The sequence below is a fragment of the Melampsora larici-populina genome (genome assembly GCF_000204055.1).
Source record: "Melampsora larici-populina 98AG31 unplaced genomic scaffold MELLAscaffold_30, whole genome shotgun sequence".
Taxonomy (NCBI): domain Eukaryota; kingdom Fungi; phylum Basidiomycota; class Pucciniomycetes; order Pucciniales; family Melampsoraceae; genus Melampsora; species Melampsora laricis-populina.
In genome coordinates this window covers 783,505-803,333 of record NW_006768794.1, presented here as the reverse complement: position 1 = coordinate 803,333, position 19,829 = coordinate 783,505, and the positions used below count along the sequence as shown (strand labels likewise).

The 19,829-nt window shown below is 40.0% G+C and overlaps 6 protein-coding genes across 6 annotated transcripts; 4 read left to right on the top strand and 2 right to left on the bottom strand.

The window, feature by feature from the left end:
* Positions 1–408: 408 nt before the first annotated feature.
* On the top strand, positions 409–963 carry MELLADRAFT_108601 (uncharacterized protein; the record flags this gene model as incomplete). The annotated part of the gene is made up of 1 exon (XM_007412380.1): positions 409–963. One exon carries the CDS (start codon positions 409–411, stop codon positions 961–963), a length of 555 nt encoding a protein of 184 aa, XP_007412442.1.
* Positions 964–7,212: 6,249 nt separating this feature from the next.
* On the top strand, positions 7,213–8,439 carry MELLADRAFT_65007 (uncharacterized protein; the record flags this gene model as incomplete). Its single annotated transcript, XM_007412381.1, has 2 exons — positions 7,213–7,354; positions 7,427–8,439. 2 exons carry the CDS (start codon positions 7,213–7,215, stop codon positions 8,437–8,439), a joined length of 1,155 nt encoding a protein of 384 aa, XP_007412443.1.
* Positions 8,440–9,724: 1,285 nt separating this feature from the next.
* On the top strand, positions 9,725–10,196 carry MELLADRAFT_108599 (uncharacterized protein; the record flags this gene model as incomplete). Its single annotated transcript, XM_007412382.1, has 2 exons — positions 9,725–9,781; positions 9,945–10,196. 2 exons carry the CDS (start codon positions 9,725–9,727, stop codon positions 10,194–10,196), a joined length of 309 nt encoding a protein of 102 aa, XP_007412444.1.
* Positions 10,197–11,997: 1,801 nt separating this feature from the next.
* Positions 11,998–13,944, bottom strand: MELLADRAFT_37535 (uncharacterized protein; the record flags this gene model as incomplete). Its single annotated transcript, XM_007412348.1, has 8 exons — positions 11,998–12,169; positions 12,238–12,496; positions 12,558–12,639; positions 12,750–12,950; positions 13,033–13,192; positions 13,259–13,494; positions 13,562–13,761; positions 13,833–13,944. 8 exons carry the CDS (start codon positions 13,942–13,944, stop codon positions 11,998–12,000), a joined length of 1,422 nt encoding a protein of 473 aa, XP_007412410.1.
* Positions 13,945–15,086: 1,142 nt separating this feature from the next.
* MELLADRAFT_65006 (uncharacterized protein) lies at positions 15,087–16,518 on the top strand (the record flags this gene model as incomplete). Its single annotated transcript, XM_007412383.1, has 7 exons — positions 15,087–15,512; positions 15,599–15,668; positions 15,748–15,894; positions 15,980–16,069; positions 16,139–16,205; positions 16,269–16,366; positions 16,457–16,518. 7 exons carry the CDS (start codon positions 15,087–15,089, stop codon positions 16,516–16,518), a joined length of 960 nt encoding a protein of 319 aa, XP_007412445.1.
* A 1,746-nt stretch (positions 16,519–18,264) lies between these two features.
* Positions 18,265–19,455, bottom strand: MELLADRAFT_65005 (uncharacterized protein; the record flags this gene model as incomplete). The annotated part of the gene is made up of 4 exons (XM_007412347.1): positions 18,265–18,760; positions 18,812–19,153; positions 19,224–19,283; positions 19,364–19,455. The coding sequence occupies 4 exons, from the start codon at positions 19,453–19,455 to the stop codon at positions 18,265–18,267; spliced, it is 990 nt and encodes a 329-aa protein (XP_007412409.1).
* Positions 19,456–19,829: the final 374 nt, after the last annotated feature.

Below are 19,829 nucleotides of genomic sequence, written 5' to 3'. Positions count from 1 at the left end.
TAGTAGATCTCAACTAGAGGGATTAATACTCATAATGGAACTGGTCTGTGATATCCGGATGAGACTTACCCTCAAATTCATTCAAAAACGAACCCTACGATTATATAATGGTCAAGGGATCGCGAGATGTTCCCTCCTCCAAACCGAAAACGCCACCCTGAACTCTTCCCGGTGGCAAAGCCTCCGTAGGTCTTCACGCTGCGAGCATTGGCCTTTTGAGAATATCATCTTTTCGGACAAGAAATACAACCTCACTTAGTTACTAGAACATCATAATCCTTTGTAAGTATAAATATCTCAGCTAGCCACGATCCTCATCATTAAGTTCAGATAACGTCAAAGCAGTGACTAAGGAATTTTATATTTCGTTGGCAGGACTCTAAAACAAATTTGAGGTTGATTTCCAAGATGGTCAAGATCACATGGACAACAGTCTTTCAAGCAGTGATAGTGTTACTGAATCACTCAGATGTGATTGCTGTTCCAATGACGCCTTGGAATGCGGAGGCGAGTGCACCAATGGTGCCGGAGGTGTATCATAATGGCCTCACGAATCGGAAGACCATGAACTTTAAACAAGTCGATCGAGAGTTCACATCCACTTACACCAGCCCTCCACCTACCCAGGTTATCAATAGAAGAATACCAAATGAAGCCCAATTGCACTCAATCAAACATGCCTTGACAAACAAGCAGACGGGACAGCGCTATCGAGTAGATACTTATGGCAATTTGACTGAAGATCCAAAAGACGCCTGTGATCCAACTCATTTCTGTGGGAAGATGAAGTTTTATGATGAGGAAGGAGCTCTATTACACGAAAGTGGCTGTTGTCATCTTAACAAGTCGGTCGCAGGAGTCAGGAATTTAAACTCTGCTGAGACATTGATTTGTTGTAGCCTTTCCCCTGGGTGTTTGTGTGCCGCTCAGCTTTGTAAAACTGCCTGCAAATGTCCATGTTGAAGCTATATATACTTATGCAAGGTGAATTATCTATGTGCTTCAAATGTGTGTGTGAATTGATATGTTGATACAGAGATGTCCATCTTCTATCTTCTTCAATTTTCAAACTCTGTTTTCAAATGATATCCTTCCTGATCAATCATTCTACTCAACAACCTCACACCTCCACTACACATCTTAGTGTAACTGAATCAGCGACTGCCTGTTTTTCACTATCTGTTCCTATCTTTCTTCTCAATTGGTCTGGCCCTTTTGGAACCCATGACTCATATTTATCAAACCACTCACACCTTCACTTAACATATTGTGGTACACAACTCCATCTCTGTTTTCAAGATCTAAGGAGTTCTGAAATGTTCTGCTCATATAACCTCATGCATATCGAATTGATCAACTCTCAGTAAGAATAATGAGTCCGTAGATCAAATGAAGTCAGGGAAAAAGTTCAATCCTAGGTCTAGAGGTTTACCAGAACTGCTTTGCTGTACTACAGATTTCTTCCCCTTTGATTGCAGATTGGAGTCACTCCCAACACAAGCTCTGCTCTCCTATAACCTATGATAAAGATTCAATTCCTATGCGATATTTTGGGGGGCACTATAAATTCAGAGAGCAATGCATATCTCCAACTCTTCTGCTATTATCAAATCTCATGTTGTATATAGTGCCTGAAAGCACAGTCAGGTAGGTTTTTTGTTTGTTTGAGAAGTATTTTATTTCACATGTATCATACACAAAAGCAGAGTGGGGATTTGATGGTCTGATTGATCTGCCTGACTCTAAAAAGGAAAAAAAAGAAGAAAATAACCATTCAGAATTTTTGAAGATGATCAGAGGCAGAGAATATCAAATTTACCAAAAGATTGGTGTAGCTTTCTTGTTTTGATTGAATTTGTATTGACACATGTTAGTAAATTGTTTAGGTGGATCTTTCTTGCATGTTCTATAATATAGGAAGGCTTTAGAGGACACAGTAGTGGTTCTATAAAGCTTGTTTGCACCATCAGGTGCCATGTCACTATGAGTGCCCATTTTGTGAAGTGGTGCTATGGACCCTCTTAGCACAACAATAATTTTCTGCAGAGTATGGGTCCAAACCCTGCTATCTGGCAAGAGAATATTTATAGCTTAGCTTAGAAAACTGCTATGTATACACCAAAACAAATGGCGCAGGCAGATGGTGCACTACACTACCTCATTTTGGATGGAGTGCAGTGGGATTTTCACTGCTATCCCTCACAGAAATGTCCCCTGTGCTTAAAATGATTTATGTTAGTGTAAAAAATCCATGCTTATGTTTTGCTAGGGTATTTGGATGATCATGTATTCAAGGCCATGTCACTTTACTTTTCCTTTGCAGACTACATTAATTGTCCAGTCAATGCTATGCCACTGCTCCTTTTAATTGTGCATTTATAATGCTAGCCCTGGCCCAATATCTCCATCTTCATCTCCACTAGCCACTATTCTCCACAATACTCCATAACCAAAATGCAGTCTTTCCAAAAACTGAAGCCAAGGTGTTATAGGTCACTCATGTAACGGACGTGAAAGGAGTGTCACATGTCACACTTTGAACTCTCATTATAAGCTTGTATTACGTCATGATTGTATTGCTCCTCATCTGACAATCATCATAACAAACTGGTTGCTTGGTATTCTCATTCCTCCATTCCCTTGACAAGCCCCTCTGTGAGAGTAGTCCATAACACAAGGCTGCAACTTGAGGTATTGAGTTGCCTGTAGGCTTTTCTAAAACTTGATGTTGACTTTTTAGCATGATTATAACTGGATTTTTGATCTGGAAATGGTTTATTTTCAAGCTTTTACCTGTACAAAAACCTATATTCTGGATCTTAAAAGTGGGCTAGCAATTGATTTGAATGGATGCTTGACTTGTATTTTTTCCTTGGACTTATGCCCAATGCATTGTTTTAATCTTTTGCAATACTTGCATGGTTTCTTTTCCCATCTCCTGCAAATGTGGCCATCCCTAATCAAGACAATTTGAATTTTTAAATAACATCTTTTTTCAATTTAGGAGATCATTCATAGTTCAACTCAAGTTGGAGTCAGAAGAGGAGATTGAAATTAATTTTGTGACTTGAAAGCAGGAATACCACTAGGAACAAGAGTGGCCAAAAATGATTAAAATGATCAATTTCACAGCTTAAATCACATCATATATTTGTAATAATCTCATCATAGGATTACATCAGTGGGATTTTGAGGGATTCTGTCAAAATTTGTTGATTTTTGAGAGCTTTTTACCATTGTTGGGTGTTGGTAAAGATGTCACATAGTCACAGGGGCCAAAACAAGAGCTCACATAGTGGTGAGCATGAAAAGCCTTCCATATTTGTTCAAAAAACAATCATTTCCATATGTCCTTTCATGTCACAATTTTTTGTTGTGTTCAGGTGATCAGCATGCAAAATTTCCATCTTGCTCAAGTTTGCTCAAGCATGCTCATCTTCATCTTCATTGAGCATTCTAAATGAGCATTCCTTGAGCATAGATGAGTACTCAGGGATCAGCTGACACACCTCCACATACTCAGAATTGTGGCCATTATAATCAAGCCTTTGAAAGAAAAAAACATATGTAAACATGTCTACATATGTATCAAGGTTATTACTGATGACGGAATTCTCTTGATTCCCATAATACACAAGCCCTTATTTTACTTTCCTAAAAACCTGTTTTGCAAAACAGGACAGGCGACGGGGCCGGACTCTTATCAGATGGTGATTTGTATTTTGAGGATTCAACAAGCGCATTCCACCACAATCCAACCCAATTCAACCCTTCATCATAGTGCCATCAACATATAAAGCAGCTCAAATATACACCAATCAAGAAGATAATCACCTCGTCTGATTTTGTAGATAACACATAAATCTCCCTCGGCAAGGTCCCCGTATTTTGGTTCGACAGAATCTGTGAGAATCATCTTCAAACCGAATGTGGCACCCGTTGGTGCAAAACTTGATCCAACATCAGCATACAGCAACATGAAGAAAAAAACACGATCTCAAGTACATGATATTCCGATTGTCTTTGAATTAAAGTCAAATCTCATGATTTTTTCTGTACTTGCCATGACATCAACCTAGGTACCAGCTCCTCACAATGTACGCGTCTCTACCACGCCCGGCGTGATTGTGAGCGAGTTACAATCCAAGAACAATATGCTATCCTCGGATTCGTCTCCTATGGTACTTACGGAAAGGTATACAAAGGACAGCCCAGAGCACTAGCCAATTTGCATCTTCCTGGACAGAATCCTAAAGAAGCGCGAGGAGAACTAGTAGTGATCAAGAAATCCTAAGAGCATCTCCAATGTGGCTGAATCCGAATAGATGTACAGCTCAGTATTTCCCTCGGCTGGACAGCTGTAATTTTTTTCAGGTGACAGCGCCCTGCAACGCACAACTGAACTTCTTTCCCAATTCCTCATAGGGTTCATTTGAGGTTGAACCCCCGTCACCATATGTCTTCATCTACGTAATTGGTCGATCGCACCTATTGCGTTCCACACAATACATGTGATTGATTGCGCTCACCTCACGTAAAGAAAGAGAAAGGTAGTCCACGGATGTATGAATTTCTTTATTTTTGGCCCAATAGTCGTTGGGATACTGGGATTCAGATTATTCGGCCAGGTCAGCAAATTTGCTGACCTGAGCCTGGGAACGTGTCATTTCCGAAAAAACGAGTTCACACGGGAGGTTCCATGTGGGAACACGACCTCGGCGTTGGATGAGGTTTGTCTGAATAACTCCAATACAGGTTACGTTTCTGACAGAAACGTAACATTTAGTCATTCAGATTCGGGAGCATTGGAGATGCTCTAACCAGGTCCGAAGACAGAAAGAAAAATAACGCAGCCAAGAGTTAAAGAACACAGCGCAGCACGAGAATAACAAATAGGAGCACATGTAGACATATCAAAAGATCACACATCACAACAGACAAAACAAAATCAAATGAAATAAAAAGAGAACATTATTCTCGTCAACCAACACATTCCTAAAATCTCAAACTTCAAGTTCAAAACTTCAAACCTCAACTTCAAAGTTTGAACTTCACATCTGCCTTTTGAACCCCAAATCAATTATGAATTTGTAAATCTTCAATCATTTTTTGATAAAGTTGTACACTTGTTTGAAATTTACGCTTGAACTTGAGCAACTTGAGCATCTCAATCTTTTTGGATGCAAGCATGAGGAGGTGGAGGAGGTGTGTGACAGTGAGGTTTATCAAACAAGAAGTCAAAGACCATTTGGACATAATGCTGCTGTTAATCATTGTCATTTGAAGACTCCAAAAGGGCATTGATTGGTTTTTTAAAGAACTTGGAGCAAGCATTTGATGGATGTTTTTTGGATGAAAGTTATGAGAAATAAGATATTTCCTTTCAAAATCATACCACTGTGAATCAGGTTGATTCACAGTGATTTATTGTTGGTAAATCATGTGTTACATCATCCCATAGTGGATTTCATGTGTTTACCAACTTTGGTAAAACACGCATGATTAAATTTTGCGCTCAGGAACACAAAATCTACGATAAATCACCCTCACCATAGTGGGTGCTCTAACAAACTAGGAATTGGGACCATAACAAAAATAAGAAGAAACCAGTTAACAACAACACTTGCATTCAATTCTTAAATAGCAAGATTTGACTTACTTCTCTTACCAAAGATGAGAAAGAGAAGTAAAAATTTAGACAGCAATAACACACATATATATCTATTTGATCTTATCAAAACTTGTTGGGGTGGATGATAATGATTAATCTACCACTTTGATTTACCACCTCTGGTTCCTTGTGTCATTTTCAATCTTCTAACTAATGTCTCCTTACTGAACTCTTTTCATCTCGTCAATTGAATACTTCAACAAGTACCATTCCCAGTTTTACCTTAGCTCAAAACATCCTGATATTAGAACTAACATTTTAAAACTCACAGGCTAGAATTTATCTCAATAGAAGCTCACTTTTTCATTGTAACAAAGCCTACAACTTGCTTGGTTATACCTTTTCAAGTAAGCATTATTCAATTAAAACGTCATTTCATAGAGTTCAGCTGACAGAAGTTTATCAGGTGCTTTTTACTTTTAAAAACTTGTGCTTTTTGGTCTTGTTGAACAATTCAAGTACTTTGCACTTGTTCCTTATCAGTACTCAATTTGTCAGAAGTTATTTTTTAATTGTCTTGCTTTATAAAGGCAGTCCTTAGACATCTTTTACTAGTTGATTTTAGTAGATTATCCCCTTCCAGCTCTGTATACACCTTATTGGGTTATAAGTTCTACAGCGGCTTGCTGTCAATTATTTTGTGGTATTTCTAAATAAAATTTTGCTCTCACAAGCTATTCCTGCAGTAAACCTGCTAAGTTAACACTATATAGTGGCAATACAGCTTACATATCCAGATATTGTGCTACAAAGTGATGCAGTAGAAATAGGTTCAGGAAGGTATCTCTGAGGTTCATACACTGTATAGTGGTCAAACACTGGCCCTGGTGGATTCCACAGTTGTGCCTCTGCAATGGGATTCTTTGCACTGGTTTGCGGAGTGGAGGCAGTGGCACCATCAAAAATGGAGGTCAGATTAGTGGTATCAATTTTTTTTGCTAATTTTCTACAAACTTTATTGGCTGTAGAATGGTTGCTATAGAGTGCTTCTGGTATTGGCTAGGATGAATAGAAAACCCTTCAGGTACTCTAGATTGTGGTGATCATTTTACATTACTCCATTCCTTTGTTTCACTAAATGATTCAACAGAACACTTCCAAAAAGTGTCAAAATTGTTGAATATGCAATACCAAGACTTCTGTCACACATGAAAATATGGTGTACACTTTTCCTGTCTCAGAGACAGGGCACACCTGTAGTCACATTGATCATGCTGGTACCCCGGTCCACCACATCTACTAGTACCATATTAGACTCTCTGGGCTAAAGAAGATGCCTCAGGTTCAAAAAACAGAGGGCTTTGATGATATCCACATGGTCTGAAGCAATTACCATCCGAGGGCACCGGTGCCGTGTGTACCGGGTTCAGTTATATAGACACCTCGGATTATGATCCGACACATTTTTTGTCGGCAGTTAGAGTCTGCTGTCCGGGTCGGACTCCAGTCATGTTCGGATTCGACGGGGATTTGATAGTGAATCTGAAAGTGTCTTGTTTGGTTTTTCTTTTTAATAATTTTATTTTTCAGAACTCAACGTGATGGCAATCAACCAACAAGAACTTCAAAGTCAAACTATCAATGGTCATTCTGATTTAAATCCAATCGCCATCTCAGAAATCGATTCGGTTCTATCAATGGAAGTCAAGATCGATCAATTAGATGACTTCGTTTGGGAAGAAGGTAATGTGATCGATGCTTTAACATCCATCCTTAAGGTTGTTACTGAAACTTCATGACATTTTGATAAAGTAGAATATCAAGAAATTTTAAACTCATTCACTTCAACCGGTTTACCTAATCCAAAACATTCACAAATCAATTCAACTCTGATTTTGAAAATCATTTTATCAAATTTAAAATTAATCATTCAAAATTATTTAAGATTTGGAGAAAGAATTTTGATCGATGCAAAAGATGAAGTAGGACATCATAGTGGAAATTGGAATCCAAATGATACACAAAACAATTTAAATCAAATTACAACCAACTTATTAAATTTTAGTTCACAATCAACAGATCAAGAATCAATCAACAATCGTCATTTAAATCAATTATCAATAGAAGAATTTAATCGAATTCAAAATATTCCATTTACAATTCAAAGATTATCAGAATTGGTTTCAGTACCACAATTAAGACCGACTCCAAATGATCCAAAATTAGGTATCCATCCACATTATTTAACATTACCTAAATATTTGAGAGCTATACAAAGAGTCCTATCTGTTACTTCTCCCATCACTTATTATTCAATAAACACCTTTACATTACCAGATCTAACTGAACCTGAACCAAACCCAACCAATTTATTAAACGGATCACAAATCTCTTCTAATCTGAATGGAGATTTGAATAGTTCAAACATGATGAATCCGACAGTCAGACCAACAGCAATAAGACAACGACGGCCATCCACCTCAACACCCATCACACCAGTTCTTTCCCCAATCCAATGGTTAATCAACGCACCACTTGTCACAGCAGATCCTTCTAGATCAAGACAAAGTAGTCCTTTAATTAGCTTATCACCAACTGATGAAAGACCAATCACACCTCCTTTAGGAACTCATCCAATCTCTTTGAAACATAATGATCATTTGAATTCGGGTCCTAGAATTGATGAAGTTGATATGGGTAATGGAAATGGGGATGAAATGTTGGATGATCCAGTTGAACTTAGTAATACTGATTCTGGTCATCAAAATTCTAATAATGAAAAAATTGATGAAGATGATCAAATGAAAGAGAATGATCTTAAAGAATGAAGAAAAAGACTGGGGTATGGATTTATGGAATGTCAAGAAATCAGTTTGAGAATTTGATTCTTTTTAAGTTTAAGAAACTAATTTTATAATTTTATAATTTATTTCTTTTTGATTTATTCAAGGTTTGTAAAAACAGAAAAGATTTCAACTTTGAGAAAACAAAAGTTTGTTTTTTGAATGAAAGGATGTTTTGATTTCTAGATTTAGATTCACAGAACAAGATATCCAAAGTGATTTGAAAATTGCAGAAAATATGTTATGATTGTTATTTGTAATTTCCAAAATGGAACGAATTGAATGAATGAATTGATGAATGCAAGAATAAACCAATGGATGAAGTATTCATGACAATTATCTTTGAAGTCTGTTTTGATTTCAACATTCTAACGTTGAAAATGAGTCAACAGTCACAATCTTCATATTTCTTCATTGAGATCTCATTTTGAAATGGCCTTCCTTTCAAACCTGATCTTGTACGGCTAATCAAGCTATGAAATAAACTAGTGGGTGTATCAGCAGATTCACACAAAAAGGTAAAATGAGGTAAATAGATGATACCTCCTGATCATATATTTATATCAAAGCTCAAATATGCATATTCACAGTGCATGCGTGGGCTTCCCCAGGCAAGCAAGCCCTTGTATGCTTGAGGCCCCCCAACCTTTAGGGTGCCCTCCACGGGCAAAGTGATTTTGATAAGGATGTATATGTAATCACAAAGAAATCCATTTCTTTTGAATATGATGAAACTATCTCATACAACAGAAGTTGAATTACACTTCTTTAACTACTTCCTTCCAAGACCATTCTGGAAGTTCTCTTGATAATTTTTCTTGATCATTCATCAAATTATGTTTTGTTTTTTTGGATATTGTACTTAGCCAATTTTTATTGATTTGAAAAGAAGAATCAAAGACAGAAACTGGAGTTTTGTTGGGTATGATTGATGAGTTGTATGATGTCACATAAGATGAGGAGACATGTTATAAAATCTGAGATATCTTGGTAAAGAGATCATCAATCAATGGCATATACCAGATGATGAACAACATATCTTGGGGCCATAATAAGTGGAGTCTTTTTGTTTGCTCTCGGAATCACCCAATTGCAAACCATGACAGCTTGGAGCTCAGGGTCGGGTGCTGGGTTGATCCGGCCATGCTACCACCCGGAGCCGAGCCCGAGTTCCATGTTCCATAAGTCCCGAGCTCTTCCTGCAATATCAAAACCTCGATCGAATTCAACTCATTTGACAATATCACCGCAAAAACAATCTCTCATCAAGATGGCTTCAAGTGGGTTAAACCTTGCACAAAGACTTAGAGCTGCTAGTGCTTATCGGGTGAGCTCATAATGGTTTTGTTGCTTTGACTAAACCTGACCCTTTCAATATATGACTGACTTAAAATTTCACATTTTCCTTTGAAAACAAAAATTAACCCAATCAATCCCTCTTACGTTCAACCTTTTTTATTCGAAATGAAAAAAAAACCTCGAATGGAAAGACAATTCTTAGATCAGCTAGATTTACATTTACTGGAGATAAACCAACTCTTTCACAATTCACATCTAAAACCAAAACTTTATTTATCAATTCAATTTTAAATAATCAAAATAATTTTAATGAAGAAATAGATGGAGTACTTGAAGTTTCTAGGTACCTTCGAAGAAATATCGTTCAAGGAAAACATTCGGATGATGGAAAACGGTTAGGTAGGAGTTTTATGATAATGTCTTATGAAAATTCACAATCATAGGTCGCCTAACTGACTTTTAAATCTTTGTGGATTTGAATCTCAAATAAATCAAACTCGAAAAAACAATAAAAGTGCTTCGTATGACGAAAGAAACTGAATTGGGAGACAATGAATCAATCAAAAACCCGAAACCATCCGGTTCTTTCTCAGCTTCCGGGTGTTGCTCTTCGTCGCCAACATCATCGCCACCACCCAAACTTAGTCCTGCTGCCATAGAACGTAGAGAACAGCGTAGAAGGAGGCGGGAAGCATTGAACGCGGAATAATTAGCGTACCAGTCGTCGGTTTATGGTCTGGCTCTCGGGATTGAAGTTATGAGACATTGCATGACCTTCGATTGTAACATCGAGAATTCGATGTGCTATCTATTCTTTAACTGCTTTGGCTCTTCCTTCCTCGCTATGGAGCTGTAATAGAATGTAGACTTATCAATAACCCCCAACTGGAAATTTAAACTTCAGGCCAGATGATAATAGGATAAACCCTGTATATAAATTCAAAGTCCACTTGTATGATTTCCAGATCAGTGAGAGATAGAGATATATGTTCATTGAATCGCCAGGGACAAAGGAAACCAAAGGTTGAAACTACTAGATAGTTGAAGTCCCTTCCAAAATCATTTCATGCTCCTGTCCGACTCCCTCACACTGAATCATAGTTGGAACATCTTGTATTGAGTTCTCAAGAACAGTTGACCCTTGTAATTGGTTTGAGGAATGATGTGAGGTCTGAGAGATTTGCCATTGGTCTCATGAGCAATCGAGACCTTCACCCGTGTGAGATAGAGGCAGAGGATTGTTACAACAGAAAAGCGAAAGGTGGGTTTTCTTTCATGGAATTCACTCGAGTCAGGAGTTGGATTTCAGTACGCCCTGTGAGTATCCTTTGGGTGATTTAAGCCTTTGCTTAGCGACAGAGATGATTGGACAACGGAAAATTGGTCAAAACCTCCTAATTCATACCTCTTTTTTTGTTTTTTTGAGGCCATTAATTCCTGTTTCATCCCTAACCTAAAAGCCAGGTTTTTAAGAGTTTTAGAAATTAATTCCCCCACATCCCTAACATTGGAAAGCTGGTTTTGGAGAATTTTTGGGGACTTCAATTTTGTTTCTGGAACATTGGAAAAGGCAAATAATCTTGACGTGATTCTTGTACCTAGATCAGCTATTTCAATGTACAAAATTTGTTTCAACAGGGGTGAATACTCCTCAGAGTAAAGGGGAGTCAGAAAAAATTGATTTTTGAATGAATGCAAGCTATGTCCCTTGTGCACAACTCAACTTGCATATGAGCAACTTGTGTAAACCCTTGTTGAATGTGAATTTCTGTTTGTTCCTTTCAAGCTTAATGGGGAAATAACTTATGAAATGGGATATTAATCATGCTGTTCATTCATGGTACATCAGTATCATCTGAGAGGTAGATTTTTGTCCAACCGAGATTCATTCCTCCACATCCCTAACATGTGACCAGGACCCGGGCGGATGATTCCTTTTTCATCCCTAACATAGCAAAAATTGGAGGGTCTGATTCATTCCTTTTTCATCCCTAGGGTTTATAGGACTTATCCGGGGTCCTGGTGCGCTCAGCTGCAGCATTCATGGATAGATGTCAACTTGGACTATTTGGTTTTACAAACTTGTGATGGCCAATATCACGAGCACATCAGAACTAGCTACTCAGCAACGAAGAGTTTGATGAAGAGGATATAAAACACTGAGATGCAATACAATACTTAAAGTACATCCATTCATCTCCATTTCTTCAAACGATGATCCTAACTCATGATCATGCAATGCAATCAATCTCGCAACATCTTACTCAATCTTGACCAATATCGTGGTGTAAACACCAAACCAAGGAGCATCGAAGTAGTCGTCAGTCTAAACATCCACTTTATGATCTTGCTCTGTCGATCTTCGCGCTTAACTACTTCGCTGTAATTCAAGTCGGGTCGAAAAGTGACCATGGTACTGTGGGGGACGATCTATCAGTATTTCTAATCAAGACAACCACACAATGAAGAGAAAGAAAGCTCAACTAGAGAGGTAACCATTTTCCTCTCAGAAACCAGCTTTTGGCTAGGAATCCATCCAAGGCTTTTCTCATCACGTAATCGATACGAGTCACTTTATCCCGCATCTCAATATAATTTCCCATTGCCAAATCACAAATGGCAACCAAATCCTGGTGACGAGTGGAACTGTATTTTTCCAAGACTTCTTCAAGGGATAAAGAACGATTATCCAAGAGTTGACTTAATTTCCTGACATCTTCTAACCCACAATTCATGCCCTGACCTGAAATAGTCAGATAAACTCGTAAATAAACATAAAACCAAATGTTATGCAAGGGAGACACTTGACTTGCCATAAAATGGGACCATAGAGTGAGCAGCATCACCCAATATGAGGGCTTTATCTTTGTAATGATACGGCGTGCACTGAGGGGTACAATGCAGAATGTCAGACTTTATAGATACTAAGCGCGCTTTGATGAACCAAATTCGAACTTCTCAATACTGGAACAAGTTGAGGGAGCAAAGGTACCAACCTTTATTGTCAATAAGCTGCCCCTTGGATTCTCCTGAAAACACCGAATCAATTCAGATTGGTCCATGATTCCTAGTGCATCAGGAAAATGTGTTTCAAAGAATTGAATAATTTTCTTCTCTTCCTGAGGCGATTTAGGAGGCTCGAGTTGATCGAAAACTCCTGTGAATGGAGCAAAGAGTGTACATGTGAAGGATTTGTCCTATAAAATATAGAACCAAAATCATCATAATCAACTCATCGGCGCCAAAGGTAATCGTAAAGGGATTGGAATGTCGCTTTACTTGGTTAGGTAAAGCTATCAACATGAAGGAATGACGTGGCCAGATATGCAAGTGATGCGGGTCCAGCGCAAAAGTTGGTTCTCCAGTCACTTCATCTTTTCCAGGTGGAATTGATAATTCGAGATACAGATCATCGATGTATTCTTGGCTGAAGTCGACCCTGCGTTGAATCAAAGTCAGTTCAATCAACTTGTGTTGGTTGCTGACCAGCTCCAGAGTTGCGTACCTACTCCGCCTCATGATTTGCTCCCTGACTTTGCTATATGATCCATCTGCTCCTATAGTCAGATCCGCTTTGACATGAACTTCTTCTTGATTCTTCGAATTGCGAAAGTACAGCGATCTCTCATCAAAATCAGCTCGAACAAGCTGGTGGCAAAAGTGAATGTTGATGTTGCTTCTCTTGCTGGCCTCTTTCAGCAAAGATTGATTCAAGAGATTTCTGTCGATTGAGTTGATCCTCTATTTTCAATGTGAATCAACCATCAACTTTTCACTATCATTCAACGAGCGATATAAGAGCTTTTACCTCTCCATCCAACCCGTATGGTTGAGAGTTTAACCCGCCCTCCGGACTATGAATCATCCTTCCTTTCATAGGTATAACTTGCTGCAATAATCTATCGACCATATCAGAGTCAATTGATCTGATTGCTTCAATCCCGCGAGCTGAAAATGCCAAGTTGATCGATCTAGCTCTTGTGGGAAGATTAGAAGGTATCCTGAAATCTATATCCGCCGAACAAAATCAATCAATCCATTGGCGCAGGTGTTTGTTAATGGTCAATTTATATGCGGACCTTCTCTGGCTTCGTAAATGTCCACCGACCATCCACGACTTTCGAGCATACATGCTGCGAGGCATCCTACCAATCCTGCTCCAACTACTGCAGCGTGAGGATTTGAGCTCATAACTCTTGAGTGAGCAAAAGTGTGTTGATGACTATCATCTGAGACTGCGGTGTCTTGGAGAGCATTTTAACTTCAGTGTTTCTCGTCGGACTCGGCCGATCTCAAGACGTGGTACCCCGGGTGAGTGGTGACCCTCAGCCTTTCGACGGCCACCGGCTGAGAGTGCGGATACAGCCCGATGTATGTACCGCTTCTCATGCAGCGGGGACTCACATACAGTACGGGGAATCGAGGATTCGAGAGGCCGTACCGATGCATACCGTACCGCTGTAGCTTCGGCCAGATGCATTTTTTGACGGATCTTCATCCAACGCCGACGCGTCGGATGGCTTGACTTGAGAGATGCGTCTTCATTCAACATGGCGTGTTCTAATTTCTATCCTTATCTATCAATTGGGGTCTCTTTCATCGGGTGTAGAAATGCGCTTGAGTAAGAATTGCTGATATGCCGTACGTCTCTAAAGGAGATGTTCATTTACAACATTGTGGCTGGCTTCCTATCATTAAAGTCTCGTCCATCTCCATCGCTCGCTGGGGTTCATCGATAGAACAGACTCTGAGCATCGCCACACTGTCCTGCAAGGAGGGTCAGCAATCATGAACGCTTAGAAATCCAGTATTCCCCATGATAATGAAGCGCCTTACTCATCCGAGCTGGCCGAGTACTTCCAGGGCTTCTTGGCATTGAATGTGCCTCTATTCCGTTATGCATTTCTTTCACGATTTTCTCGGTTGGACTTGCATACACAGGAGTGCGAGCAGGACAATTTCAGGCCGTGGCATACCAAACGGAATCTGGGCCAACAGGTCACACCACGCGCCTTGACTTTAAACACGAGTCATGCCAAACATGTGACTTGGTGCAAAATGTTCCTTCCAACTGACCGCTGGCATTGCGCGAGAATGAACAATGAAGCATGCATATTGACCAAGTGAAACAAAACGTATAAAGCGATAGGCTTTGTCTCTTTCCTGTCCATCATACTTCATCGACAGCTTCATCTCTTCCGACCTTCTTCGACCTATTCAACATTTCCTCTGGATAACTTGCTACACTCCCTACCACTTTTTACTTATTATTACTATTAGAATATCAGCTTTAGTTACTCTTACCCACTTATATCTACTAACATCAAGACATCATGCTTCAACAAACTTTACGCAACCTGATCTTGATCATCTCTGCTGCTGCTATTTCAGCCAGGTCATTGCACGAATTTGCTCCAATAATCCCTTTGCAACAAGGACGCTCCCACTTCAAAGAGGGTGTCTTGATACCACAAGGCTTTCCGGCCAGCCTAGAGTCAATTCCGACTTCCACAGTCGCCGCAGCCTCAACCATTCGTGCGAACATACCATCAAATCGAAGAGCGAAGAAATTGAACGCTCGTCACGGTATCGTTCCTACCCCGGTCGTTCATGCAAATGTGGAGATCTGCTTGGATCTATCTATCACTGTGCTTGGTATCCCCATTATTGACCTCAGAGCCGTCTCCGGACTCACTGCAAGCATCAGCTCCCATGGAATCTCGGCCCAACAGCTTGCCGTCGTCCAAAGCTCTGTACTCGTAAGTTTCGGTCCCATTCACAGTGATTTGCAGCGTGTACACTTGAAAAATGTTCACTGATACGTTTTGATCCGCTTGGTAAATAGTCCCAGTTACAAGCTTCAGCCCGCCTTGCCTCATCGGCTTACGCATGTTCTTCAGCATGTGATTCTAGTAGTAAGTTTTTTCCGCTTATACTTTATCTCGGCAACCGTTCCTCTATCATAATCTAAGCTTTTCATCCCGCTCTCCATAGTTTGTCAATCATCTTCGTTTGATAAGAAAAATAAAGCCTGCACCCTTACACCAAAGCAATTGTCACCGACCTCCAGTGTGCTAGGAAGTTTGATTGGAAACTTGGCCTTACAAGGATCAGGCTCGTCAGACTACTGTAGCCTATGTCGTAAGTCATCTAAGTAATAGTTATAATCTTTAGTTCAAGTATCCATGATTTGATTTCTTGTTGTTTGATTTTAATCGTCTCACAGCTAGCAAATGTGCTGCCACCCCTTCCGCTCGTGCACGCCGTGTAAAACGTAGCCAAGTAGCCTTGGGACTTTGCCCGGTTGGCTTAAGCGGTAAGAATGATCTCATCACATATCATCAACCAGTGACATAATACTCAACATGGTTTCAATATCTTTTAGCTTGTCCCATCAGCCCATTCTCTTCTTCCAAAGGCTATGAATGTATCGATACCCATGAAGAGATTGAGTAAGTTGTTATTCTTTATATTTCACTGCGATCTTCCCTACTGACCAAACGACTCCTTTTTAGATCATGTGGTGGATGTTCTACCACTGGTGAGGGTATCAACTGTAATACAGTACCTGGTGTGAAATTTGCGGGATGTGCCGCTGGTCAATGCTTAGCTTGTACGTTTAGATCTCACTGAATATCTCTTGAGACTCTTATCGTTTAACTGACTCTGGTCTTCATTTTCTTCCTTCTCTGGTCTGATACAGTCTCTTGTGAGAAGGGCTTCAAGTTAACTGCCGACCAGACATGTGTCGCAGCGACTACATAAACTTTTCATGATTTTTTATTCCTTTTTGGTTTTCAATTCGTCATTCTTTAGTAGTCTTGAACTAAATCTCTCTTTCTTCTTATGTTTTTTTGGGATGTCTTTGTTGTTTTCGTAAATTGTGTTGTCTTCGGTTTGGAATCATTAGGTTTTTTTATGTGTGATCTTGTTTGGTTTCTATTCTGTGGTTGAGTCCGACTAGTTTAGTCTTTGTCGCGATGTCGACTTTATCTTCCACTCATTTTAAGTTTGTTGGATCGTTTACATATTAAGTGCATCTCGCTCTTGTGTTGTCCAACTCCTATACTTGCTATATTTCCATTATTAATTTGATTTGGATTTATTACACGCGAGATTGAGACGATCTGGAACTCTTACCCTATGCTTCCCCTTTGATGACATCCCATATTTCGGAGAAAGGGGGTGTTTGATGATGATATCCGTCATTCTTTGCCCTCAGAAGTCTGGCTTCAACCGTGCGATTGCATACTCAATGCGGCTGCAAACAAACTAGGATCTGGTCTTATCAACCGCAAAACCTATGAAGTGGTATTGAGTGCGCCTTTTTCGTACTCCCGAAGATCTATCCGAATCAAAACCCAATTAGTGAGATTGTGCATCACGTCTTGATCACTCAATCCTTGGCCGCAAGGCTCCTCCTTGGATAGGCCAAAGAACTTGGGTTGACTTTGAACCTAATTAACGTCACAGCGGGAAAAAATGACGTCTCATCCCCAGCTTTTGTCCTTTCAGACGTGTCAAGAGTCATTTTGATGTACAAACGGCGCTACATAGTACAAAAATATCGCATTTAGATATCTTGTTTGTCATGTTATATTATTATAATTCTTCTTATTCCAGAGAATTTCTTACAAGGATATCAACCAGCTTATCGGCCATTCAGTTTTCTCTCTCATGAGTTTATTTTCATTCATTGATGGCTTCTTGTGTTAGATCTCCTGATGTGACTCGTAGTCAATCTTCAGTGATGATTTAAACGTTTCAGCCTTACAGGAAGTGATGAAACCAATAAAATCCAACCAAGTACGTAACTCTTCAACCGTTTTCCGTTTTTCTCTTCCAACAAACTGAAAATCTCACCGAGGATTTGATCGATTGAAAGAACCTTGTGATTCTACCCCGGACCCCTTGCACGTGACCTGTCACACCAAGAGAAGCTCGTTATAAAGGTCTGTGTGAGAGATCGTTTTCGTTTTATTGTATGGCTCAAATTTCTCTGCTTTTGGGTTTGGAAAGACAACTTTGAATATGTCTTGCAGATGTCCAGTTTTCTAATCTGCACAGCACCGCTTGATTCAACTTGGTAGTTTTGGCAACTTGTGTCCAAAACCTAGGCATTTTCTCTGTGATCTGACCCACCGACACATCTCAAGGCACACGAATGGTTAATTTGAGTGAACTCTTGGGATCTGTTTCGTTGACATTTACAAGACGCTCAAAAACAGAGTAGCATGACAAGAATCGAAACAATTTTTGGTACACAATTTTTTGATCGTCGGATCATACAGTAAGAGAATGAAACCTATTTTTGCGGAGTTTGTTAAAATTTTGATCTTCAGATCATACAAAGAGAAGGGAAGAAACGGTGCTTCTGAATCGAAGACGCCAAAAACAGGAAGAAGGTAGATGAAAGGGGTATCGAAGATACAAGGAAGTCATCAAGTCGACATCAAATCAAAGATCCAGTTGTGTGGAATCTAGTAGAAAGAGATGTGGAAGCGGTCAAGATCATTGGCCTGTGGTTTGGGTGTCTACAGGGTCAGTGGTAGTTTTGGCATCAGGCTTTTCAGTGGGAGTCTGAGTTTCTGGCTTCTTGGGGGCAGTCGAGGTGGTTGGCTTCTTGGTGGCGGTAGGATCACTATCAGCTGACTTGGTAGACGAGGCATCGGATTTCTTGGAGTCTGAGTCACTAGAAGCCTTGATGTCAAAAGAGGGCTTCTTGCCTGCGGGAAACTTGCTAGCAGCAAGTTGCATGAAAGCCTCGTGAGTGGCACGAGCACTTTTGCGTTGGTCACTTTGGTCAAGGGTTTGTTGTAAATGATGGAGAAGTTGAGCGATCTCGTCTGCAGTAGGTAAACTTCCACCAGCCATCTTAGCTTCGGCGAATGCTTTGACCATCTTCAAGAATCCATTGGCAAATCTTCGGACATCAGAATCTTTGAATTTAGGAGCTTCAGCTGTTGAACCTGAAGTTGAAGCAGTCATTTCTTGACGAGTACTGAGCCTAAGATAGTGTACAATTCGACAGCTGAGATGAATAAAACAAGAGACTAACTTTGGGGCGGAGTCAGACTTTGGAGCCGAATCAGACTTTGGGGCAGAGTCGGATCCAGAAAGCTTGCTTTCAGCAAGACCATCAATAGCCGCTTTGGTCGCTTGTGCATGAGCCACAGGATCGTCCCCTCCTTCTTTCATCGCTTTCTTCAAGGCGGCAGTAAGCTCACCACTAGTTGGCATCTTTTTACCAGCTTCTGCGACTTTTGAGTATTTAGCAATCGTGTCAGCCAAATCCGCCGAGAGTCTTTTGATGATGATATTGACCAGAAAAGGTGGAACTTTTTGTTGCTGTTGTGATTGTTGTCCGACTTGTCCGACTCCCATCATGCGTTTCTCGAAGCTGAAGAGTGTGGTATTTCAGTCAGAATGGAGCATTTGAAAGTTGGAATCTAGAAATATCTATGACATACCTTTTGCCTGTAGCTTCATTCGATGAAGCAAACCAGTCAGATTGACGTTTGTACATCACACTGTTACACCAACGAGAAGTCGTGGAAGAAGGGGTCAGTGGTTGGATGATTATAAATGTATGACAGGAGAGGTTGCGCACTTGGAGTTTGCCTGCATGGCACCAGCTGTTGCTCCCTCTAGCATAGCAAAGGCAGAGATAGCGACGGTGACAAGAGAAAAAATGGAAAGCATTTTGTAATGGAGACGAAGTAGGTGGAGTTTCAAGTTGGATGAAAATTTATCACAGATGTTATCAACAATCAAAAAAAGAAGTTCGAATGATATAGTCCAGCCAGGTACTAAGAAGTCAAGTGATGCGAAAACAAAAGAACTATGCTTGTTGCTTGGGAAGAGGTGATGTGGAATGATGATGGTAGAAGACTAACACACCTGTGACTTTTTATAGGTTTGAAAGTGGTGTTCAATTTGCACTAATAGCACCAGTGAGCAACGTGATGTCCTTCGTGCCACCAGACCTAGCGCGCAAAGTTCGTAAAATGGGTCCAGCCTGTCATCAGAAGGGTACCCTGTTGAAGAAAGTGACATGGGTCTACTGCGTTAGTGCC